We start from the raw sequence: 24,644 nt of genomic DNA on the forward strand, positions 1-24,644 counted from the left end.
ATCTGCAGGAAGCCACGATAAAATCAGATCATGGCTCGTTCCGTGTTTTCTAATGGGGTTATAAAGGTATTTTAAGAATGCCTTCACTGGCGGTTATATGCGGTTATAGTACTAACCGAGGTCCCTGATCTGACTGATGCACCTTTGCACGGTCACCTTGAGTTTCACGTATCGGAGCATTATATTACGGTCTTCCAATAGTCAAATGACCCAATCAATATAACGACGCCAGTGTAAGCTTATCTTTGGCGCATAAGTGGATCACTTCACATGCGAGTTAGTTGGTAATGGCCTGCACAATGACCAGAACTGACCTCTATTCTAAATATAGTTTGGAGGAGGCAATGCAATTGTATTACGAGATCTGGAGATTGGAAGCACTCCAGCCAAGTATAAAATGCCATCTCAAGCAGCCATGCGCTGACTTGATCATCATCAATACCATCCGCTAGCTATCATAAGATTCAATCAATCGTTACACATCAACACCATTGTCATCATGAAGGTTATCCCTCTTCTCACCACTATGGCTGCCATCACAGCTGCTACTCCAGCTCCTAAAGGCTGTACGCCTGGAACCTACTCGTGCACGCCCGACCTCAAGGGCTGGCAGGTCTGTAATGTCGACCGCACCTGGGTAGTGAGTCTCTCCGTTCCATGGCGGTCGATGACAGGAAAAGCTTATCCGGTTTTTAGTTCGCCGGTGTCTGTCCCCCGAAGACGGGTTGCCTGTTTAACAACCAGAACGGCTCGCCGTATTGCGTGCCCCCTGGCTTCCATTTCTGATGGGGTTGCATTGCCGCGTGGTTGGGAAGAGTCGTTTTCTACTGCTTTTGTTGATTCTGTTCTTTACTTAACCCTTGGTGCTTACTCAGTGCGGTATACGAGGGCGCTGATTAGTGCATCTTGATGTCAATCCTTTGCTGGTGACAATGTGGATATAGTGCCAGATCTTTGTAGATAGGCTCGTTCTTTAATGTATCTTGACTTTTGCTTTGTCACATAATAATGCCCTGGATTGTAATGTCTAGTATATGCAGTGAAAGAGATACCTATTAATAGCCTAGTGTCTGAGTAAAAGCAAAGATGCTAATAAGTTGAATCCCCAAGTTGCCAGCCTCAACAACTAATGATACAGCCAGGAAAGAATATGCACATTCCCCATCGGTTAAAACCAACTCCATATCACCAAAAGAATCCGTTTAGATAACCTTCTCGTACTTGTAATGTGTATCAACAACAGTCTTTACTTCAACAGTTGTGTTCTCGCCAGTCTCTGCGACTGCATGGGCAACCACGTCATCCCCATATGGCCATTCCCCTTTCATCTTGTCCGGCGTGTCATACTCTGCATAATCAAGAGGATCAAGCAGCTTACGCGCTGCATTGTTTGCATCAGCCCGGTGAACAAAAGTCCCCTCTATTTGCATCTCCTGCACGCAGCCGGTTCGATCTTTATTGTAGTCGATGATGGTCTGCGTCACGTAGTAAAGCGAAGGTATTCCCTGGGGTAACATGATAGATCCATCGCTGTCTCCCAGAAGCTGTTCGGTGTTGGGTGTAGCCTGGATAGAGATCTGGAATACCTGACCTGCAGGAGCCTTAGCGTAGACCAGAACTCCATTGCCATAAGCCCAGTCTCTAGTGTGACTTGAATGTTCGGCGTACTCGATGAAGTCTTCCGGTTCGTATCTCAGCGTATGGAGGACCCTGAAAGCCGAGTCTTTGGCGGAGTCGAGTGTCGTACGTGTGCCGAGAATGTAAATGGATCGTTTGGCCCCCGAAGGGTCTAGATGGAAGTCGATGACTGTTAGGATGACATGGTAGAGGAGTTCGGAACTGTTCGACATGATGAAGAACTTTCAAGTAGATATCAGGTATTTAAACAGAGAAGATGGTTTTTTTTAATGAATAAGTCAGGTTTAATGACCCAAGAGCGCTCGAAGCGACTGAAGGGTCGACGTGAAAATATAGCCATATTGTCTGATGTGCATTTTGAAATCAGAGAAAGCGTATCATCATAGTAGTCAAATGAACGACGCTGCGGGGATGTCTCGACATGTCTTCATTGGTCATGCGATAAAGGTGGCGCCCTCAAACTCAATTGAATCTGCCCGAAGTTTGTTAATCCCCCTGCCAGAAGATCCGCACCTGATCCTTGTCGTGTAGAGGCTGCCTTTTTCATTGCATTCAGAGCTGTCATATGTCAGTCATAAGAGTAAATCGTGTTAAATTGTTAAACCCGGGTATTCAGCGAATTGGATCAATAGGATTTACTCACATGAACATCTGTGGCGTCTGAACGGCTGAAGGGGAGTGACTCGTCACATCACGTTGCGCGCCGTTGTGGCGTGATGCTAACGCTACGAATGGTATGTAATGGTGGTGTCCATCATATCATAGCCTAGAGCCTCGGAAACCCGTTCAAATGCTAACCTTCGATCAATTTCAGATGGGAGTTCATAAGGTAAAATTCATATCAAACGCAACATCCCAGTCACTTGCCTCTGTGAGGAATCTCGGTGGGGGGACCCATCCTTGCACTTCATAGCATTCATGTCTAGCTCTAGCATCACCCACTTGGGGAGCCCTGAGACCCCGACCCAAGCTATGCGATGCTGGGGCGGTTGTCTCCAATTCTCAAGCTTCGAAATCGATCGACCAAACGATTTGATTGATTCGATTAATCGATTCGATTTCGATTTCGATCCATCAGCTAGAGCCTTCCAGTCGATCGATATCGATCGACTACAAGTCGTGATTGATCGATTTGATCGTCGATCGCCAAATTCGTCGGAAGTGTTAGATTAGGTATTATTTGTGGGGCCATTCCTCACTGCGCATCGGCCAGTACCATTGTAACCTTAACCTGACGCGTCACACAGCGCGACACGAGACAGACCCGTGTCCTTGGATGCTTGTCCAATGCTCTCTGCTCAAACATATTCAATTCAAGTAAACCTCATAGATTTGACACTTGCCAACGCGGTAGCCTACGGTCTAACCTCGGGTACTCTTTGTGGGACTCAGTCATTACCGTACCAATATATCATGGATTCTTTCGACGAAGAGGTAGAAGATGCCACCACCTCAATCCCACCGCCTTCTTCTGAGCTGCCAACCAGCTCGGCTTCGACTAAGTATGCACCCAGCAAGTTTCCAGACTACGAGGCTTGGACGATTGATAAATTCGAGCGTTTCCCCGGCTTTACGATATGCCATGACCCTTCTCGGGAGCGGACTTGGTGGCAATTCGGGTTTAGAATGAAGGACAATCGATCGCAACCTCATAAGATTGTATGGATATGCGAGAGGTGTTTTCTTCGTAATAGGCTGAAGACTACAAATTATGTCTTCGTTGCTTCTATGGCAGGAGGTATCGTCTGGCATCTGAGTAGGGAACACAAGGTCGTGGTTGGTGCCATCCCCGCGCCCTATCCCATGTTGCTCGACGATAAGCACTGACTTGTCAGCCGCCTTGTGGAAAAATGACAGGTCCAGGTTCTAGGAATGTACACGCCTCCTGGGCTGTACCGGCCTCAAACATGACGTGGTATATCTTTGAACGTGTCACTATTCGAAGGCACCTACTAACCGCCATGCTCTATATTCAGTGCTATTTGTTTGTGTGATGTTATGGATACGGCCATGGTTCGCCAATTGGACTGTCAGCATATCTTTCACTCCAACTGTATCGTGGCCTGGTACCTGGCGGCACATGACACATGCCCTACATGTATGCATAACTTTGTCATCAATTATGGCACAATATCAAGGCCACAACACGCCCATATCTAGAAATACTAGGTAGATAATATTTAGATCTCACACCCGGATCTATCCTGCGTTGCATCGACCAATTACACATCCTTTACCGTCTGCCGAATATGCCAGCTGACCCAGTCATGATGTCCGATCTATGAGTCAAATCTAGTGTTCTTGAATCACCGGGTTGAAAGAAAGAGTAAGGTTCATCCTCTCACCGGCAGTTAGTTTGAGTCCGGCAAATGATATTATACCTTGGTCTTAAGCATGAAAGATGTGCAGCCACCGGGATTATCCTCGAGCTACGGAGCAATTGGTCTGCTATTCTACGTAGGTGGTGGACATGGGTTTGAGCGTACTTTACGCAAGACACATATATAAATTAGCTGAGTGGTTCCTCTCACACACATGCGCAATAACCTTAACTATTTATCTCCACGTGGTTATCGCCAACCTCTAGCCTTTCTTATGGTTCCTTCTCAGGCCTTTGTTAAACGTATCTCATCTATCACTGACTCATCAACGTTTTATTTAGATCACTCAGCTGAGTAGACAGATGTCTGTTCTCTTCCTCGAGAGTGAGGACGCGCTGCCTTGCGGCATCCAACACTTCGCCTCGACTGTAACCAAAATCCGGAGCTTCCGGGTCCCCTTCGCCCACGGCCTCGTCCCTCATCTTGCAAGCCTCGAGCACAGCGAGTAATCCCTCAAACCTCAGTTTCAAGCGTGTGCGATACTGCTTCTCCATGTTGTTATAGCACTCCCGTGCTTGAAGGACATGTGCAGGAAGTCCGGGTTTCTTGTGGACTTTCTTTAGTTTGTGAGATACTGAGCGCATTTTCACTTCCGGTGGGGTCCTTTCGAGTTGCTCCGAAATTCCCGCAGTAAGTGACTGCGGCGGGACTGTTGTCTGGCTCATATCGGAACCAGCTAAATCGAGTTTATGTGGGGAATTTTTCGGCTGTGGCATTTTCCCGCTCCGCATAAGCAAATCGTCATCCCCAATAAGTCTCGTCAGGCAAGAGGGACCACGGCTTGGTGCTTGGGGGCGTCAAGAAAGATCCTGAATCTGCTTGGAGCATCACGGCTTGGGCCGACTCGGATTGGAAAGGCGACACTGTTACGGGAAGATCGACGTTTGGATGGCTCGTCCAACTTGAAGGATCTACAGTCTCATGGAGGGACAAACGGCACGAAACAGTGGCACTATCGACTACCGAGGCTGAATATACAGCACTCTCCCAGTGTGCCAGAGAATTGGCCTGGACTAAAAACCTCTTCTCTGAACTGCTCCTTCCGCTACATATGCCTATCCCGCTGAACGGCGACAACCAGGGTTCCCTAAAGCTATGCAGAAACCCTGAGCTTCACCAACGGACAAAGCACATTCCGTTAACCGAGCACCATATCCGAGAAGAAGTTGAAGCTAGGAACATTGATGTGCAAAACGTCAGCACACATGGGCAGGTAGCAGACGGACTCACTAAACCATTGAACGCCGTCAGCCATGGTCACTTTCTAGAAGCAATTCGAGTCAGTGCATGTCCGATCGAGGAAGCAGGTCGTATTATTTGGAGTACTGAAGTCCACGATGACTCTGTGCCCTGAAGACAAGGTGGATGGGGGCGTGTTGGAAAATCCGGGGATCCCCCTTCCCTTCAGGATTCAGACTAACAGTCTGAAAGTCCTAGATTTAAAGTTTAAAGTCATAGATGAAATCATTTAGAGATATAAACCTGAGAAGAACTCTAATCTCAATAATGAACAACCAAGTTATACAAAAATATATTTTCACCCAGCACTACTGCGCAATATAAACAACACCTCGTGACTATGACAGGATCTTGCCGCGACGCTAAAAATCGAGAAATTCAAGCTTAAGTACAGAGTGCAATGTACTACGGGGCGAAGTGGCTCTGCCGCTAACCCAATTTAGCACACTTGCAGTGATTTCGGGGGTGGTTTGCAACAGTCACCTCTATCCCTTCTATTGTCGAGGAGCTCCGGTCGGGCCACAGCAGGGTTGGGCAGCCAATAAAAATGCATCGGATTAAGGGTACCTACCCCTTCACCTATTTTAGCCTATGGTAGAAGTACCAGCAATCTCTCCAGTTACAAATCGCTACATCACACTGCTCACATCCCCAAACTGTCTGGCGCCTCCTTTTATTACGACTGACCGGCGCCAAGGGCCTCCTTGAGCTTCTTGACCTTGGCTGCCCTAATTGAAGTCCCTGATAAGCGTGGCAATTCGACTTTTTCCCCTCTTTGGACTTGCTTATGTTGTGTAATAGGCGTAAATTCGTCCCCAGCTCGAAAAAGCGGCCTCGATTGACTTTGCGGATGGAAGGCTTCAGGCTGGCGATCAATTCAACCATCAACTCAATCTCGTCAATTTTATGGAAGTTGAAGTCACGTGCATCAATTCAATCAATCCCATTTGACACTCGCATTGATTGTTTTAATTCCACCTAGATGCTTTCAACGTTGACTATCGGTTAAAACTGTCGATAATGGCAGTGGTTCAGGGTAGCGCCTAGTCCGTGTAGTCCCATAAGACGCGTCTATAGGACCCCTGCTAGTACTTTTGCCCCGTATTTTTGATGCACGTGCCAACTGCACCTAGCATTAGGGGTTTATGAACGCGTCTCAGCTGTCGTCGCGCTCTATGACCCTTGCAGGAAGATCATTACCTGCATTCCATTCCTTTCCTAACCTTCAAATGACGCCAACGTACCTGTCAAGTGCCAGAGTCCCGACTGCAGCGCACCTAGTACTTCACCTAATAACTTGGATGCTTCGCCAGTCGATTGGAAAGCCTTCCCATGGCACAAGTTTCCGGGTTTCTCGATTTCGGAACGCGTTGGCAGGCACACTTCGTGGGTTTGGCAGCACGGCTTTGACATTCAAGCCCGCGATTCTCCCACGAGGAGGAAATGGGTTTGCAAGCATTGTCCCCGGAGGGTCAGGTCCAAGGTGACAGACTTCACTGCGGTTGGCACACAGAATATCGAGAAACATCTGATCAGGGAGCACAGACTTGTCGACGAGTCCGAGAGGAGGAAGCCACCTGCTCTTTGGAAGGGAAAGCAGGAAAAGACACGCCCAAGAAACATTGTGGGAGGAAGAGTACAAACCACTACCGACTCTTTCGAATTCGAATGAAGAACCCCCATTCAAGCGTTTGAAGGCAATGAGTGCACTCGAAAGGCACTGAGCTCACAGGACTTCGTCTCTGGCAGGCAGGTGTTCTTGGGAAAGTCCACGGAGTAGGGGCCAAGACGAATATGATCACTGGCTGTCGAGTGCCGACTCTAGGAACGACAATCTTGTGACAGATCCCATCCAATATTGGTGGGAAAGGCGGAGAGACTACCCTCGATTGTCGCGAATGGCCCTTGACCTACTATCAATACCGTCTATGTCGGCAGAGTGCGAGCGTTTGTTTAGTGTTGCTGAGCAAATGGTACCACCCGCTGCGGACTCGATAGGAATGGCACAGACACTGAGGTCATGGGTGCGGAATGGCCTAGTCGACGCGGCTGATAGCTTGATTGATGTGTCAGAAGAGGTTGGAAATAGCGTTATATGGGAGGCAGAGGAGGATGACCTAGACGCTGGGAAGTGAGCATTGGGGGACTCGACGCGCGTGTGATATTCAACATATTCAATTCAACGCCATCAATTCAATCTGGAGATGCAGTGGTTCAACTCCACTGGCCAAATGCTGAGTAAGCTTTCAACGCAACGCCACGCGAGGACGAAATTGATGGAATTGAATTGATCGCCAGCCTGGAGTCACCTCGGGTACATGAGGCGAAATGCGACAGAATTCAAAGGGCTAGAGAACAAGGCCACGACGCGAAACGAGAAAAGTTCAAGTCGATATGAATATTTCATGAAAAAAGCAATATAGTGCGGGTCTTAGTTTGCGAGTATCTTCATGCCTGGCCGAATCCGGTGTAATTGAAAATTTGGATTTTGTGTGGGAGGAACGAAATTTTGGTTATGCATTAGGTGGGGTTATGCATTAGGTGGTCCTGGATGGTAATGAACAACAATGTCCTCATCCGAGGTTACAGAATAACCCGCTATACCATATTTCAGCTATTACGAATGCGGTATCATCTGATTCCCAACCGTCGAGTACCATATTTGCAATCAGGAGATTGTGATCACATGGCGGACGCCATCATAACCAAAGCGCAACTAGTACGAATTAGTCTATAGTATACATTGGTCACGACTTTTACAACATGGTACCTTTCGATGGAGCTGTTATATAATTCCCCCGAGCTTTTCGAGCAGCTCCTCTCGTCACTATCTCCTCAGTGCCCACAAGCCTCAATCCCGTACCCCGCCCCATATGACCCTGGTCATGACGACAGTACAAGCGGGGTACAGAAAGTTAGTTCTGTTGAACAGGTGCTGGGGTCTCACGTGCAAGCAGGGATACTTTAAGATTACAACCGAAATGGCAAAACCTCTAAAGGGGCAGAATTCAACAGAAGACAAGATGAATATACCAATCTGGATCAATGGACCGAATACACGTAATGTCTGACAAGTTCAATGAAGCAATTTCGGCCAAAACACCACACAAATTATTTTGAAGTTATCAATGAATTCTCCGCCAATTCTAGAAGAGATACATATTATCAACACCTATGATGACAGTAGCTTTATTAAAGAAGATCATAGTCGCTGTATACACCAAATGATCCGAACTGGGTAGCTGTTTTTCCGGCCGAACAGACTGTGGCACCAAATTCGAGCTCTTTGTGGATAACCTCTTCTCGTCGTCAGATCTCTTCCGCAGCCTTCACAAGCATGGCCATGGGGCCACAGGCACGGCTCGCCCTAACTATGGCATCCATAAGGAGCTACAACAAGATAAGAAGGCTGATGGGGAGGGACCAAAACCAGCTATCAAGTCAAGGTGATCCTAACCCCTGACAATCAGATATAGCGTCAGACACTTTTTATATGTGAGATCCGTACTAATTTGTCTACGTGCCATACTTCTAGGTCAAACCGATAGCTTGGAAAGATAGCTGCCTTGTGTTGTTCCTGACTACTGTGTTCACGGGCGACGAGCGAGTTGATCGAAAGAGGAAGAGGCCGTCTTCTAAGAAGTTAGAAGCCAAGCCGATACAGCTTTTTTCTTTTTCTTTTTCTTTTTGGTGACGAAGCTGTCAAAGTGATAAAAGTCCCGACAGTTGCTGCTGCCTACAACGACGAAAAGAATCATTTTGATCGAGGTGACCAGCTGAGATCATATCATGCCTATGATCCTCTCCGCCGCGGCCGTTGGCGGGCACTTTGTTGGACCTTTCTTCTTGATGTGGTCCTTATTAATAGCTATATTGCTCAACTACACGGGCCCGGGCCAAATTAGAAGAGGTATACGACAGAAGCAGAGTGGCGAGCGTGCATTTACAACGCCTTATTCAACACATATCATGAAGAAAGTTAGTCAAGGAAGAGGTATCGCGCAGAGAACGAATCCGACCCTGGAATACAGCAAAAAGAGTACCTACTTGTTCGCCGGAAGATATGTCGGATTGCTTTGCTTGTCAGGGCTTTCGACAAGGCTAAGTGAGGTCAAAAGGCCAAAAAAGGGGGCCCTTTGGGGAGGATGGCGGTAATGCAAGAAGGGGGCAGACTGATTATTGGTGTAGCGTGTGCAAGGTTCCTCTTTGTAACAACGGGAATTGCTGGTACTTCTATCATAATAGGAATTAGGTAGGCAATAAAGTACCACTTGTTTGAGGCATTTTAATTGGACCGACCCCGCTGTCAGTACGGGAATTGAGACTTGTGGGCACTGAGGAGATATACATCTTTATACTGGGTCCAACTGCAGTATCACTGCTATAGCGATCGCACGCCCCATTATGTAAAATACACAACGTGGCAACTGTGACATTCGCTTATCATGCACGTTATAGCGTTACACCGGGCGAACGGTAAAGGTGGCGTCCAATAGAATTGCGCGGAGGACGTTTCGACAGCTCACTTTAAGCCCCCTGGATTTTTCGCTCGAAGGCAGTCCCTTTGTGCTGAAGAAAGAAGTTGAAGGAAGGGTCTCTGGGGTGTGTTAAAATTCTGGGCTCCTTTCACTGGTAAGTAGCTTGACAAGTTGGAGAAGAGAGTCGCTAACCTAAAAATCGAGTATATTTAACCCCTCTGGTCCCGCCTGCAGACAATCTTTACTGTAGTGGTCGACCTACCTCTCCCGCCTCATTAAACCCAGCAAACATGACCCCATCACCTTCAGCAGAGCCTGCCAAGCCTAAGCGAAAGGGTATGTTGCGCTTTCCCTTTATATATTGTTAGTCTTGCTTCATTGTTCTCATGTCATAGATCTGCGGCAGATTATAGTACATAGAAATAATGCGAGTCGAGTCAATTTACTCCTTGTGCTAACACAAAATTATTCAGGCACCCGAAGAATTTCTACCCTTACTCCCTCCCAACTCGCCCGCAAGAGAGCCAAAGATCGAGAAGCCCAGAGGGCCATCCGTGCCCGCACCAAGGAGCACATCGAGCGGTTGGGCCGCGAGTTAGCGGCGCTCAAGCTGAGCCAAAGCTGCGACCAGACCGTCCAAGAGCTATTGGACCGCAATAAGGCGCTCGAGGAAGAGCTGATGCGACTCAAGGAGAATATGAGAGTGCAAATAATCTCATCACTTTACTCGGCTCCAGGTCTGAATTCACCCCAGCTCTCGTTGCTCGAGAGTTTCTCATCAACGTCGACATTCAACGACTACCTCGGCACTAGTAGCGATGCCATTCCTAGCCCTCGTGGATCACCATTTCCTAGCGACTACTACAACTTCCTCCCCGACTACAGCCAACAACACGTCCCCTTATCCAACAACTGCGAATCCTCGGCGAGCACCGTCTCCTGCCCCAGCCCCTCCAACGTCTCGACCCCATCATCATCAGCTGACTACAACACTGGCTATATCTCAATCAGCTTGCTCTCCTCGATCCTTCCCTCTAACACCAACTCCTCAAGCATCAGTGTTATGTTTCACAAGGACGTTGTCGAGATGGAGTATAACAACGTGGGCCTTCACAGTATAATCACCCAAGGGCTTCCTCTACCCGATATTAGCGAGGAAAGTAGTAACACTCAGAGCCTAGACGCCGGATTCCAGCTCAACAATACTTCACTGCAGTCCGGCACTCCCCATTCTCACCGCTACATATCGCATCACTGCCACCAGCACTCCGCCTGGAAGATATAGCCCATGTATTACCCTCAGGTGCAGTCGTCGGTTCACTGAAACTCTTGCCACGGTGGCTCAACCTGTATACCCCGCTGATTATGCAGCTGACCTGCCGCCTCGATGAGTTTTGGTCAGCTTCGTCCATAACTGCCGTCGGCAGGGCCAGGCCAAGATCTGCTACATTTTAAGCTAGACTTGCAGTCTCCGTTTCGAGATAACGACGGCCACGAACAAATTACATGCTCGCCACAGGTTTGACACAATCCTTTGGCCGCTATGGGGTAGAACGCGTCGCAGGGAGCGCCATCCTTGCGCATAACCCCCGAGACGCCCTGCAACCCATATCCACTAATCTTGTATTCGCACATGACCGGTTGCAAATCACAAAGTATATTTTTAGGCTTGAAATTGCATTAGCAAGGAATTACCGCCTCTTGTGGTAGAGCTCACCGAAACCTAAACCTAAACATTCCTAGTGACGGGTTGAGTGTTACCGGTGTTTATCGGTGAACGGTGATCGGTGAACGGTGAACTGTTGCTGTTGAAGGGTCGGAGTTGCGACGAAGGCGGCCATCGCTTTTGCTAACTTGTGATGGAACTCAATCCGTTTGACGGTCGACAGTGAGAGAGAACCTGAAGAGAGAGCCCGAGGCCCCGACGTTACTCCTGTTGAAGATTACAATTAATCTGAATGATCATGTTGGCAAAAGTCATTTTTCGATGTTATGTTGTTAGACCACGCAGGGATGCCGAGTGCAGTTAACAACTGATTTGTTATTATTTTCTCCTTGCAGTCGAAGGACCTTTGAGGCCTTATATCTTCGACTAATTCTTCCTAGGACTTGAGTCCTAGACTCCTAGAGTCCTAGATGACAGTCCTACGATTTGAATTTTAGGACATCAAGCTTTAGCTTTAATCTTGAACCTTGGTCATGAAGTTGAGGGGGGACGACCAATTCTTTCAACACTAACCGGCATCACTTTGCCAATCCTGGATTGCTTACAACTCACATCAGTGATAGGAATAGCACACAGTTTCCTTGTGACTTCATTGTAGCTTACCCATGTTGGAAAATCCGGGAATCCCCCTTCCCTTCAGGATTCAGACAGTTAGTCTGAAAGTCCTAGATTTAAAGTTCAAAGTTCGAGATACTATCATCTAGAGTAATATGCCCGAGAATAACTCTCAGCTTAATAATGAATAACCAAGTTTTACAAAATATATTTTCACCCAGCACTACTGCGCAATATAAACAACAACCCAAAGGCTGATTGGTATAAGCAGTTACGTTGTGGTTTGACTGACTATCTGGAGAAGGGCTAACAAGACTACAATCTTCGTATTGGTATAAATGGGCTTTGGATACAGTCGGGGCATTATATATGTCCTCCCTGTAGCGAGTCGAAGAGAAAGCCCTACACACGGCCTGGTCCTTTCTAGAGCCACTTGGCACACCACTCGACTGCTTTCATGAAATAATCTTGTGTATTCCAAGCAAATGTGGGCGTTGAGATATGCCTTATAAGGGCTATAATGTTGAGATTATATCTTCTGGGCGAATGTCGGACTCGCTTCTCTACTGATAGTATAGGTCTGGCGCGAGGCTAGTAAGCTTGGGATCCCGGGGAACGTAAAAGAATTGATGCATGGTTTATGGATGCTTCACTTGACACACAGGGAGGGGATGGATATAACATAGCCACCGTGACTGGGGTTTTCCTCAAATCACGAAACATATACTTGATTTCAATTGCTGGCCAATACTGTGAACCATTTGCCTGCCACGAATAGCGAAGGACACTACGTTTGCCGACAATATGGGCAAGTCTCCGTTTAAACGGAGGGGGAAACTGTTGTGCTTTCAAGACGTTTGCGACCCTGTACGTACTTGCACCGGCGGGTTTCCTCTGAGTAAAGAAAATGGGGCGTTGTATTAGATCCATGAGGATTATGGCATAGAATGGGAAACAGGCGGATTCTAGTAGTCAATATTTCCGATCGCAGGGGTACCGGTCATAAGCATTTGTGTTACTGAACAGTGGATATCACCAAGTCCCCACGAACTCAAGTCTGGCACGAGCCCGATTCGCATGTCCTAAATAGTCCTTATGGGATGGGATGGATGGAAATAGAGCGGAGATAGACACGCCCATGGAAACAAATAGGGATTTATACGACAATTTGTTGTTTATATTGCGCAGTAGTGCTAGGTGAAAATATATATATTTTATGAAACTTGGTTTTTTCATTAGTGAGATGAGAGTTTTTCTCAGGTTTATATCTCTAAATGATTTCATCTAGGACTTTAAACTTTAAATCTAGGACTTTCAGACTGTTAGTCTGAATCCTGAAGGGAAGGGGGATCCCCGGATTTTCCAACACAATTTAAACTACACCACAATTAATAATAAAAAAATAGAGTTCTAGAAGGGATCCTCTAACTTTTGTTCGACCTGGGGGTTTAGATTAGAACATTGGTTGGACAGACTGCAAAGAGAATACAGGAATATGCATTCAAACCTCTACCAACGTGCACGGGTAAGCAAGATCTAGTTCACGAAGATACTCGAGACAGAGGGGTGTGCAGAGGCGAGAAATATGTAATTTACAAAATTACAAGCAGTCCTTCGTACAGTAGACGCTAGGCTAAGTGATGTAGCAGTCACAGATCACATTCGCCTCCGATCAAATCACGAGAAAGAAATCAAAAGGTCGATAGTCCTAATCATCTCATGGTGCTCTGGCTATCCAGCATCTCTGAGATCTGGTGTATACGACTAGTGAGCATCAGAAACTATCTCAATCTCGTCATCCCTGATACCCCATTCGGCGTAGACTTGTGGTGTTGGCCACGACTGGAATCTAGCATTGCTGGATGAATGGCCCGAGCTAGATTTAGCTGAGGCATTACCTCGATCTGTTATATGTGTGGGAGTCAGTGTGTCCAACAATCAATTAAAGCAAAAATTGGATTCCTTACTTGACTTGGTTGATGGTAACCCCTTGCTTGACCTGGTTTACTCGATGAGGGTGCCTTACTTTACTTGGTTGGCCGCCATTACTCGACCGATCACTAACGATGTTCATTTCCCTTCTCAACCCCTATTGATAGACCTGAGTTAACATACCCGTTCGAAGCAGGTGTTTCTGGCATTCAATCGCTGCTACGGTGTCCGAGCCAAGCCGGTTCCGTTCATCCGTAATCTCCTTCTTCGTATGGGGAAAGGCACGCGCACACTCAGCGCTCATTGCTGGACAACTGAACAAGTATGTATGTATGTATGTATGTATGTATAATTTTCGTCGGGGGGCCATCAGCCCCGAAAAGTTCCCTACTTGGGCACAGGACGTGCTGAGCTAGGGGTCGCTATCTATGATATACTTACACAATGCGCGCATTTTCTGCAAGGCACAATAACATACCACACTATCCAGCATATCATCGGCACAAACGGCGCATCGTATCGAGCCTGTTACCTGTCAGCGGGATAAGCAGGCGCAGCTGATAAACAGTAGCCGCAAGACAAGCCTATGACCAGGTAAATTATGGTAAAGCCATGGCTGCGGAGAAGATGGTAGGCTTGCTTGGCAATATGGCGTCAAGGCGCCATTTCCGCGAGGCTGGTGATACCCTGCTTGGCGGCCTTGGAGATGTGAGGGTCAGTTCTCGCTGCCGTGTCCAACTCGTTAATCAGCGCTGTTGCGACCATGATGGCAAGGTGCATGATGGATGAGGTCAGCGCGAAGTATGGCATAAAGGACGGTGCCCGCTTCAACGTGTATAGTTGGGAATAGGATGTGAGAAAGCTCTGCATGGCATTTGCAGCTTGTAAACAGAGGTCTCGCGATAACACCGTGGACCCACTAATACGTAATTTAACCAAGAGCTGGAAGAGCAGCAGGGCCGCAAAGTGGTAATAAATGCTATATTAATGATTAATACTTAGAAATGTCTTAATAGCCCTGAAAATGATCAATCCGTTGTCATCTCTACCCGCCAAGGTCGCTGAACAACAGCTTCCTGGCTATATCTCCGTTGGATCCTCTTCCTCACACGATAACACATCGGGCGGCCTTTCTACCGAGGAAGATAACGGCAAAACCTTTCAAGTTAATTCCTCGAAGCAGGCAGGCTTGAAATCTTACTTCATACGGGCTACTAGCAGCCCGAAATCAGTCATTAAGCCATTATGCAGGCCAATATAGACTAATCAATTCATCAACCTTACAGGGCTAGTAAGATCATTTAGATCGAATCCTAGTGCTACCATACAGTCTCATTCTGATAGATTATGCCTTAACTGCGGAGGATAGGATGCTGAATACTGGGAGAAATTGGCCTTCAATCAGGCCTGTCATGGCATGTACGTCAAATCGGTAGCCAATATACCATCCAGGACCACCGAATGGGCACCCCCACCTAATGGACCACCAAAATTTCAATCTTCCCATACAAACTCCGAATTTTCAAGTACATCGCATTCAGCCAAGAACGTAGATACTCGCAAACCTATACCAATGTTGTATAGCAGTTTTCATGAAATTTTCATATCGGCTTGACTTTTCCCCGTTCCGCCTTGTGGCCTAGTTCTCTAGCACTTTGAATTCTTTCGCATTTCTCCTCATCTACCCCACGAGACTCCATCCACTCAAGCCGAACTTTTACCTAATTTACTCGCCGCAACTCCTTCCGTAATGGTTCGCCGTAACTATACCGAAGATGACGTAGCTGAGGCTATATTCGACACCACCGATAGAGGCCTCTCACAGAATGAGGCGGCCCAGAAACGTGGAGTACCTCAGTGGACCATTTCGAGACGACTTTCCGGTCAAGCAAGCAGGAATGAACGTATCCAGGCCCACCAGCGTATTCCAACGAGCCAGGAGGAGACGCTTATTCGTTGGGTGCTGCGACAAGAGTCCCTGGGCTATGCTCCCTCGCACAGCCAGCTCCGCGCCTGTGTCGAGGCCATCCTTCAACAACAAGGCGATAACAAACCTTGGGGCAAGCACTGGACCACCAGGTTCGTCAAACGTCACCCAAAACTATCTACCAAGATTGGAAAACGTCAAGAAGCCGCCACATTTGACGGCTTTACTCCGAAGGCGGTCAATTGGTACTTCGATATTTGGGAGAACGAGTACGGCTGGATCAAGCCTGAGAACACAGTTAACGTGGACGAGGGCGGCATAATGGTTGGTTTCGGTAAGTCTTCTATAAGTACTCTATAGGCTTTTATAGGGCATAGCTAATTGGTTGTCCATGAGGCCTGGATAGCCTCGTGATTGGGAGCTCTGACCCGAAGAAGAAGGCGATGTTGAAAGGCGTTCAGTCGCGCACCTGGACTTCGTTTATTGAGGCTGTCACCGCAACTGGCCGTGCTTTGAAACCGGGAATTATCTTTAAAGGAAAAGAGCTGCAGAAGCAGTGGTTTCTGAACGAATTCGAATTGATAGCGGACTGGCACTACATCACATCCCCGAACGGCTGGACCGACAACCATATTGCTCTCGAGTGGTTGAAGGGCGTTTATCTACCACAAACAGAGCCTCGTGATGCATCGGATGCGAGACTCATTATCCTTGACGGTCACGGGAGCCATGCGCAGGTGAGCATTTCGGAGTTTTCGCCGCTGAGTCACCCGCTATAGGGTCGCTGACGAGCAGCCAGGACGAGTGGATGGCTACGTGCTTTCTGAACAACGTCTACTGCTGTTACTTACCAGCACATTGTTCCCATGGTCTGCAGCCATTAGATAATGGGATTTTTAATGTCATCAAAGGTGCGTACCGGAAAGAACTCCAAATGCTGGCTAGTTTGACCGATTCTGCGCCGGTTGACAAAGTCAACTTTATCCGGGCATACGCGAAAGCCAGGGAGGCGGGCATGAGGAAAGATATTATCTTATCCGGCTGGAGATTTACTGGAAGTTGGCCTATAAATCGTCATAAGGCTCTAACACATCCTGAAATTCAGCCGGACAAAGAAAAACTGCTGGAAGAGTTCAAGACGCCGAGCCCTCCTCAACTGCACTCAGATGATACGCCGAAAACGAGTCGGCAAGTGAGGGAAATGGCCAAACACCGAAGCCGTCCGACCAGGCAGAAGTACAATAAGATCGCAAAGGGATTGGAAGCTTTAGAGATGAAGGTGGCCGTTCAGAATGCGCGGATTACTGGCCTCGAGGAGCAGATGGCTCAGGTGCGGCGAGGGAAGAAAAGAAAGGCGGTACCGAACCCGAACCGACGATTCATGGCTCTAGCGGAGTCTCTAGCGACTGGAGAAGCTCTTCCTAACTCAAAGGGGGCAGAAATAGAGGTAGATGTGGATGAGGAGGTCGAGTCGGTGATTGAGGTGGGTGTCGGGTTAGAGGATGAACGTGAGGACTCTACGGTCGTAACAAAGCACTGCCAGCGCACATGCAGCGGTCGGGAGGTTAAAAAACCACGTAGAGAGTAAAATTCAAATAACTTTATAGAAACTCTCTTTAAAGCCTCGTTTATTGATTGAAAATTGGGCCTGTTTTTGCGGACATCAATATTTGGATTTTATATGGGAAGATTGAAATTTTGGTGGTCCTTGTGAAACATGCCCCACAAACTCTAAATCGACCCTACACAAAGCGGGATTCTTAAAGCGGGACCCTCAGAAAGATGAATCCCTCAAAAGCTCACGATGAGAAGATTTACGTTCGGTTCATTTGACGACAGCCAGACTTTCAGAATCTACAGACTATCACTCATTGTAAACATAGCGGCATGCCCAGTTCGGCTCCAGTTCTTTTGCGACAAGGCAGCCGAGGGGCTGAGTTTCAACAATCCAGTGCTAGAGAGCCTGATCACCGCGTATCCGAAGGTCGTCAAGAATCTCCTTTCGCCGACCGCTATCGGCGTACAATGTTGCCCTTCATGTAAGAGCACGAGGCCGGTTGTCGCGCAGTGTCCAATGTTTTGGGTCAGTTGCGGATCGCCTATCACAACCGTTATGCAAACACCAAAGTCCCATCTTCACAAAACGAGAGATCCTCATGTGAAGGTTATCGGTAATGGCGTGTATGAGAGGGTCAAACGCGAAACCCAGTCGCGGCAAGTCATCCGAGAAGAGAGGCTGGATGCTGGGGCAGTGTACGAGGCGGAAGTTGGAGGCATATGTTGAGCGGTACGTGGAACGACTGCACAGATCGAATCGTTCAGTAGACGCAAAGCAGTGGGATGCTGTGAAAAAAGGTGACAACAGAGCGAACTGGAAGAGACGCAGGAGAGTGTGTATACAAAAAGAGGCCAGAATGGCAGGGAAAGGGTCAAACTGCATAGTTGGGTTACGTCTTTGAAACGTAGGAAACACTTGAGGACTTGAGCATAAATGCAACTTTTTATTCTTTATGGGGATACTTCTTTGGGGGATGGCGATTGCGATGTGGCCTAGTCCCGCCGTCTGGGCCTGGGAAAGGATGCAAAGTGATGCTAGACTCGCCGGCGTCGGCCATGGCCGACAGAGATGGGGAATTAGAGGGGGAATTGGCCGGAGGATCTGGGCTATCTTCTGCTATCGATACATGAGAATGGCCTTCTGTAGGCTGCGGAGGCTGTTTCTTATATAAAGATCCCGCCAGGCTGGCGCTGTCAGAGCCTCGTCGCCTCTTAGAAGGGGTGAACGGAGTGGCACGACCCTCCCAGCGGGCGGATCGCTTCGAAGTCGGAGTAGAAGATGGCGTCGGCGTGGCCGTGGGGACGGCAGCCGGTCTCGGTAGGTAGGCCAAGTCGAGGACACGGAGGGCCAGCTGATTGGTATCGGTGGTGCAGCCAGCGACTTTGGCAGTGATACTGAGAAAAGCTCCCGACTGAGGGATCTTGACTTTTTGCCAACGCTTGGTGGTTTCCAGGAAACAGGTGACGGAGAACGCGACTGGAGCTGCTTTTGAGGTGTCGTAGATGGATGTTTCGACGGCGAAGCAGCGGTCCGCTGAAAAGTCAAGAGTCTTGTCGCTACGAGATGGCACGAAGCCGATAATGGTCACCATCGGACACCACTGTTCTGGCAAGTGGCGTCGATACTTGTCAAAGTCAGACACGTCTCCCGGGTGACTAGGGAGAGTTAGTTGGAGCTAGATCGGGTACAGGACAAGACGGGACGTGCCTCATCAAGCTTAAGGCTTGGACACTGATCTCCAAGGCCCCGTCGGCAGACAGGGCAGTAGAGAAGCGACCGTCGGCGTAGAAGAAGGTGTTTGCCACATAGAGGTCCCTTTCTTCTCGTGTGAGATAAGCATGGATGCGGGTATGAATAGGCTCGACGTTGACATTAGGACTATAGAAGCTACTCTCCTCAAAGATGTTGATGTCGGTCTGTATTTCGACGTAGTTAGGTGCATTTTCACGACTCGGGTCCTCTGTGACGGTGTCGACGAAGTCGCGCAGGTGGATGGTACTCGAAAAGGTCGATTGTAGAGACATGCCGAACAGAAGTTGAGGGAATGATTGGAAACGTGCCACATCTCGCGCGAAGGTGCGGGACGGCTTGCTATAAAGGGAGGGGTTCTAACATGTTTGGTGAAGGAACTTTGACTGGTTATTCAGAGCATGTGACGAATGTCACGTCAGGGGATTGAACGTGAACCTTGTTCTCATTGCCAAGCAGATGATTGGTGAGTGCGACACAGGGTCGACGGGGAAAGCGTTAGACGAGGTTACTGCCGTTTCAAAGCAAGAGGGTGCTGTGTTTGCAGGCTGATGTGGGGAATGCTCCCAAAGCGTTATCGAGCAAGGATTCAGGGGTTATTTGAGTTTAAGCCTGAAGGAGCGTGTCCTCCCGTAGCCCGGGCTGAGGAGAAAAACGGATAGTTCGGGTGTCCGGGATGGAGCAATGAACTGAGGTAAATGTGCAGATATTAGCACCAAACCCTTGGGGGCCAAGTGGCCTGCCATCCTTTGCATCACGATAGAACTATGAGGATAGGAAAGCGAGCAAACGTAGGCCATCATGGAGACGGAGAGTCTGTCCGATCTGTTCCGTCGCCTAGATGCGCGGAATCGCGAGAATGTGGCACTCGCCGGCCTGGGGATCCGTACATCGGCAGACATCTTCGAGGCTACACAGAGCCAGTACGAGCACTCTAGGAGCCAAAGAAATGCGGCATATGGAGGGTCGGTTGTTAGTCCGGCACTGGCAGATCTGGGCATTCGGACGTCAGCCGACATTCTAGAGGCGTTGAACGGGGAGAACGGCTAGAAAAGTGGTGATATGAGTTCTCACCGACGTCATCGTCTTCATCGGAAACCAGGGATCATGTCATCAGGCCAGGGCCAGGTCGTTGACAGCGCGGAAGGTACGGTAGAGAATGGGCCTCAAGAAGAACCAAGGCATCGGAGTGAACTGAAGAGGTCCGGCCCTCGTAGCGACGACGGGCAGCTACCACACAAACGTCCCAGAACTGTGGAGCGCCAGGAGAGGAGCGAGTCTGAGCAGGTGCAAGACCTCGCCAACGTGCTGGGTGTGTTGGAGGAAGACTTTGCAGAAAAGGAGCGGCTATCTGACGACCAGACATGGTGTACGCCTGTGAGCCACGAGAGAAAGGCGAAGACGGTCGAGGAGTTCTACAAAGCGTTCCACGACATGAGAACGCTGCCGGTCCTCACCTGTATGTTCTGTTATCGTAAGCATAGCAGAGCTGAGTTGCAGTATGTTGACTGGGACTGGTGGGTGGCAAATGCCATCGAAAAGCGCGACGGCTCACCTTTTAAGTGCGTTCAGTGCTTCCCTGTAGGACAGAAGATTCTCGGGTGCGCAGACTGCGTGAGACACCTGGGAAGAGGTGCGTTATCGGCAGCAGCGCGGCTGCACATGCAGTTGGGATGCGAGCACATGTTTCCTGACGAGCTGAAGGATCTCACGCCGGTCGAGGAGAAGCTGATTGCGCTGAACTCGTGCTACGGCTTTATCACCAAGCACAGCGTCTCAGATGGACATAGACAAGGCGCGACCTACCCGAGACATGTGAAGGGACATATCACGGTATTCCCAAACAACGTGCAGGAGCTAGCAACGAATGTCCTCCCACATCCGCTCTTGAAGGTCATGGATGATGTCCATATATCATGGCAGGGGCAGGAGAAACCAGCGCCGAGTGACCTGTCAACGTTACTATCGGTGCGACGTAACGCCGTTGAGAAGGCATTGCTGTGGCTCAAAGGTACAATCCGTTGTATGCTGACATCGAAATTGACGAGGCGGAATTGGATAGTTGGGATGCGCAGCCACACGGAGTGCCTTCCCAAGTTTTTGATCGACTGGAACGGAATGAGCCTTCGGCGAGGGAGAAGATGCAGACGGCGCACATTGTCCCACCCACAGAGCGCGATATCGACGATCACGAACCGGCAGATATCCAAGAGATCATGGCATCGTTAGCCGAGGGCCTAAGCACATCAGGAGAACCAGAAGTTGATGGCTTCGCCTCTGGTGAGGATGGTGACGATTGGGTCGGTAATAACAGAGATCGAGTGGACGAAACAGAATCATCCGGCATGTTCAACTTGGACGGGCGCCCAGACATCCCAGATGCGGAGAAGCTACGGTATCTCGTCAAGTCCATGGGTGAGGTGGGGCCCGGGGAGCATACACACGGAAGTACCTGGAAAGGGTCAGCCAAGGTGAGGCACGGGGGCGCCGTTGAGCCTTACATCGTAGTTTCCCGTGGTGAAGTCTTTGTAGATTCCTTTGACACCTGGTTTCTAGCCAAAACATTTCCCAGCTTGTTCCCGCTGGGCAAAGGCGGTCCCCGGCAGGCCGAAGAGCACTCCAAGGATGCGACAGGGCAAGTGCATCCTATTTTCGAGCTGGAAGCCGCTGCGCAACACCTCGTATCGTCCCGGAACATGAGCTTGGAGGCTTGGGTGAAAATGGTGATCCAGCGACACGGCGGCCGCTTTGCAACGCATCCTGTCTTTCCCTTTCTTGTTTTCAATATAGGGGTGCGGTCTAGAAACCGCCGCGTGAGCATGGCAAGTATGCGAAGGAGTGATTTCCCGGACGTAGAACGTACCATCCAAGACTTGACTGCGTCAAGGCTTGAGAAGGCGAGGGGAGAGCTAGAGGCTTGCGGTAAGACTGCTGATCCAGACGTCAACCGGCTGCTGAGGAACCTGTCACTTTACGGCTACCGTCAGCCGATGTCAAGGGAGAGCCGGCTGACAATGCGGCGGAAGATCAAGTCCCTCATAATTCGGTACGGCATCCCCGCCATCTGGTTCACGCTCAACCCAAACGATATCACGAACCCGATAAAGCTCAAGCTGGCTGTATACTGTACCTATGAGATAGACAGAGCCGAGGAATATCTAAGAAGTCTTGATCAGGCGTACAAGAGGGCTCGACTTGCGATATTGGATCCCCTCAGCTCGGCAATCTTCTTCCATCGGGAGATCTCCATGTTCTTCCAGTACTACGTGATGGTTGGGAAGGATTCGGTATTCGGGCGGGTCAGCCAGTACTATGGGGCAGTAGAGACCAATGAAAGGGGCGCGCTCCACCTCCACGGCCTCCTCTGGCTGCAGGGTAATATGTATCTGAGTTCCCTTCTCAGCGACGTTCAAGGAGAGGAGCAAGCGGCATATCGGCAGCGAGTGACCGAGTATGTTGACAGTGTCTTTACGGAGGTTCGTTTATGCCACACCTGGAGCTGGCATGTTGGTGGATAAACGCTCACACGTCTGACAGGATCTCGATGAGGAGTCTTTCGCGAGAGTGCGAGCAGGGAGATCGGTGACGTCTGACGTGTCGTCGCTATTGGAGAGAGCATTCCAATTTCCCCCGACTTTCGAAGAAGAAGCGAACTTCTGCGCAGGTGCCACACAAATCCACATGCATAGCCCTACATGCGTCAAGTACGCGATCGGGAGACGCGGAACGAAGCAGAATCCTTGCCGATTCGGGGCGCCTTGGAAACCAGTGGAGAAGACTTACTTTGACGAAAACGGGCTATTGCGGCTTCGACGCAGCCACAGCCTGGTGAACCGATGGAACAAGGTAATGGCAGTGGGGCTGCGACACAACCACGATATATCCTTCATTGTGACAAAATGTAAGGGTCTGGCGCTCGTTTACTACGTGACCAACTACGCCACCAAAGTGGAGGATCCGGTGTGGAAGCGTGTGGTGGCAGCCAAAGAATTAATTCGGCTCCTGGGCGATGATGGTACTGGGGATCAGTCGAGCAATGGGCGAGGTCGGACCGAGGGCGACAACCGTCACAGCCAAGCGCGCCGATTTCTGCTGCGAATGGCCAACAGAATCTTCACGGAACGGGCGTTGTCGCAGGTCGAGGTGTTGGCCCATTTTCAGGGATACGAGACAGAATTTACAAACAGCACCGCCTGGACGTTTCTGAACGTCTGCACTCTCTACTGGCACATCTTCCGGCAATGGCCCCTCCTGCGCCGTGCGGCCGGCGAGGGCGAGCTGGACGGGTTGATCGGGGAGACGGTGCTGCTGGGAAAAGCCGGACAGAGGATCTCGCTGTTGCAAGCTTACCCGTACCGCGGTTAGCGACTGGAAGGGTTAGCTCTTTACGACTATATGTCGGTCGTCAAATTGAAGCGGAAGGGGGGATGCGTCTGCTCGGGTAAAGTAGAACTAGACAGGGCCTGGCCGTTATCGGCATCGTAGATCCAGACACTGCGGCATCCAAACCAGCTTGCGGCGGTCTGCTTAGATGGCTATTTAGGCATGGATTTTACTGAGGAGGATGATTCCTACTACAGGAGGTACGTCCACCCCGACCGACAAACTGCAATGGTGCGACTCTTCGGGCCAAGCGTATATCCGAAACTTGTATAAGACGCCAACACAGAGCGCTGACAATTGTCATGACCGGTTTTAGAGCAGCAGTATAACATCTTGGCCTCTTCATTCCTTGGCATGCTTTCCTGTGCGAGTCATCTGGCGAGATAAACAGGATTTGGGAGACACAGAAGACATGCCTCTCCAAGCGCATGACGTGGCTAGCGGACAACATCCAGTTGCTGCGGCGATCGGCCGAGGACGTGGCGCGGGATGCCAGGCAGTGGGCGGCATTGTCCGGCGAAGGAGATCCCGCTGCCGACGCAGTCGGATCAGGCAGTACGGAAGGGCACGACGCACAGGGCGTAGAGCACCGGCCTGGTGGTGTCGGTTTGGCGACCCGCCTGATAGACGTGCTAAGGAATGCGATGACGAGAAAAGAGATCACAGCCGGCTCAAAAGAGATCTCTTCTATGGTTGAGCAAATGTACCGCTTCCAAGCGACTGCCCTCGACTCCACCGACGACCTTCGTGCTACGGTCATCCCTGATCATGATGCGCATATCCTAGGAGGTTCAATCTCGCGGGCAGAGATCCCCCGGCAGGAGCAGCTGAGATCCATCAAGTAACAGCAAAACGGTCTCTCCCGCGAACGGGAGAAGATGGTCCAGGGACTGCAGAATCAGTTGGGCGGCACAGCAGCCGCCGACGGAGTCGCGGCGCACAGCGGGTCCGACAGGCCTGGCCAGCAAGACGATCCTACCACGCATGCCGATCAAAGGGGCCCATCTCGGGATACGGGTCCATCGACGGGCGTTATGTTCGGCCCATCCACATCCTTTTGCGAGACCGGAAGGCAAGT

General features: G+C 49.6%; 8 protein-coding genes across 8 annotated transcripts; 3 read left to right on the forward strand and 5 right to left on the reverse strand.

Annotated features, from left to right (window-relative positions):
- Positions 1-1,202: 1,202 nt before the first annotated feature.
- FOXG_07174 (uncharacterized protein) lies at positions 1,203-1,850 on the reverse strand (the record flags this gene model as incomplete). The annotated part of the gene is made up of 1 exon (XM_018385809.1): positions 1,203-1,850. The coding sequence occupies one exon, from the start codon at positions 1,848-1,850 to the stop codon at positions 1,203-1,205; it is 648 nt and encodes a 215-aa protein (XP_018244520.1).
- A 2,307-nt stretch (positions 1,851-4,157) lies between these two features.
- Positions 4,158-4,744, reverse strand: FOXG_07175 (uncharacterized protein). Its single transcript, XM_018385810.1, has one exon. The coding sequence runs from the start codon at positions 4,733-4,735 to the stop codon at positions 4,274-4,276; it is 462 nt and encodes a 153-aa protein (XP_018244521.1). The 5' UTR covers positions 4,736-4,744; the 3' UTR covers positions 4,158-4,273.
- Positions 4,745-10,026: 5,282 nt separating this feature from the next.
- FOXG_07176 (uncharacterized protein) lies at positions 10,027-11,021 on the forward strand (the record flags this gene model as incomplete). The annotated part of the gene is made up of 2 exons (XM_018385811.1): positions 10,027-10,072; positions 10,210-11,021. The coding sequence occupies 2 exons, from the start codon at positions 10,027-10,029 to the stop codon at positions 11,019-11,021; spliced, it is 858 nt and encodes a 285-aa protein (XP_018244522.1).
- A 2,760-nt stretch (positions 11,022-13,781) lies between these two features.
- On the reverse strand, positions 13,782-14,091 carry FOXG_19683 (uncharacterized protein; the record flags this gene model as incomplete). Its single annotated transcript, XM_018399948.1, has 2 exons — positions 13,782-13,875; positions 13,985-14,091. 2 exons carry the CDS (start codon positions 14,089-14,091, stop codon positions 13,782-13,784), a joined length of 201 nt encoding a protein of 66 aa, XP_018244523.1.
- Positions 14,092-14,603: 512 nt separating this feature from the next.
- On the reverse strand, positions 14,604-14,714 carry FOXG_19684 (uncharacterized protein; the record flags this gene model as incomplete). Its single annotated transcript, XM_018399949.1, has 1 exon — positions 14,604-14,714. The coding sequence occupies one exon, from the start codon at positions 14,712-14,714 to the stop codon at positions 14,604-14,606; it is 111 nt and encodes a 36-aa protein (XP_018244524.1).
- A 2,865-nt stretch (positions 14,715-17,579) lies between these two features.
- Positions 17,580-18,533, forward strand: FOXG_19685 (uncharacterized protein). The gene has a single exon (XM_018399950.1). It carries the CDS (start codon positions 17,681-17,683, stop codon positions 18,158-18,160), a length of 480 nt encoding a protein of 159 aa, XP_018244525.1. The 5' UTR covers positions 17,580-17,680; the 3' UTR covers positions 18,161-18,533.
- On the reverse strand, positions 18,378-19,458 carry FOXG_07177 (uncharacterized protein; the record flags this gene model as incomplete). The annotated part of the gene is made up of 2 exons (XM_018385812.1): positions 18,378-19,089; positions 19,133-19,458. 2 exons carry the CDS (start codon positions 19,456-19,458, stop codon positions 18,378-18,380), a joined length of 1,038 nt encoding a protein of 345 aa, XP_018244526.1.
- A 526-nt stretch (positions 19,459-19,984) lies between these two features.
- Positions 19,985-20,233, forward strand: FOXG_19686 (uncharacterized protein; the record flags this gene model as incomplete). The annotated part of the gene is made up of 1 exon (XM_018399951.1): positions 19,985-20,233. The coding sequence occupies one exon, from the start codon at positions 19,985-19,987 to the stop codon at positions 20,231-20,233; it is 249 nt and encodes an 82-aa protein (XP_018244527.1).
- Positions 20,234-24,644: the final 4,411 nt, after the last annotated feature.

Source organism: Fusarium oxysporum, chromosome 6 (assembly GCF_000149955.1).
Source record: "Fusarium oxysporum f. sp. lycopersici 4287 chromosome 6, whole genome shotgun sequence".
In the NCBI taxonomy this organism is placed as follows: Eukaryota; Fungi; Ascomycota; class Sordariomycetes; order Hypocreales; family Nectriaceae; genus Fusarium; species Fusarium oxysporum.

What these genes read in the sequence shown, in the direction of transcription:
- FOXG_07175 (XM_018385810.1), bottom strand. Translation starts at nt 4,735, where the DNA reads ATGCCACAGCCGAAAAATTCCCCACATAAACTCGATTTAGCTGGTTCC.
- FOXG_19685 (XM_018399950.1), top strand. Translation starts at nt 17,681, where the DNA reads ATGAGAAGATTTACGTTCGGTTCATTTGACGACAGCCAGACTTTCAGA.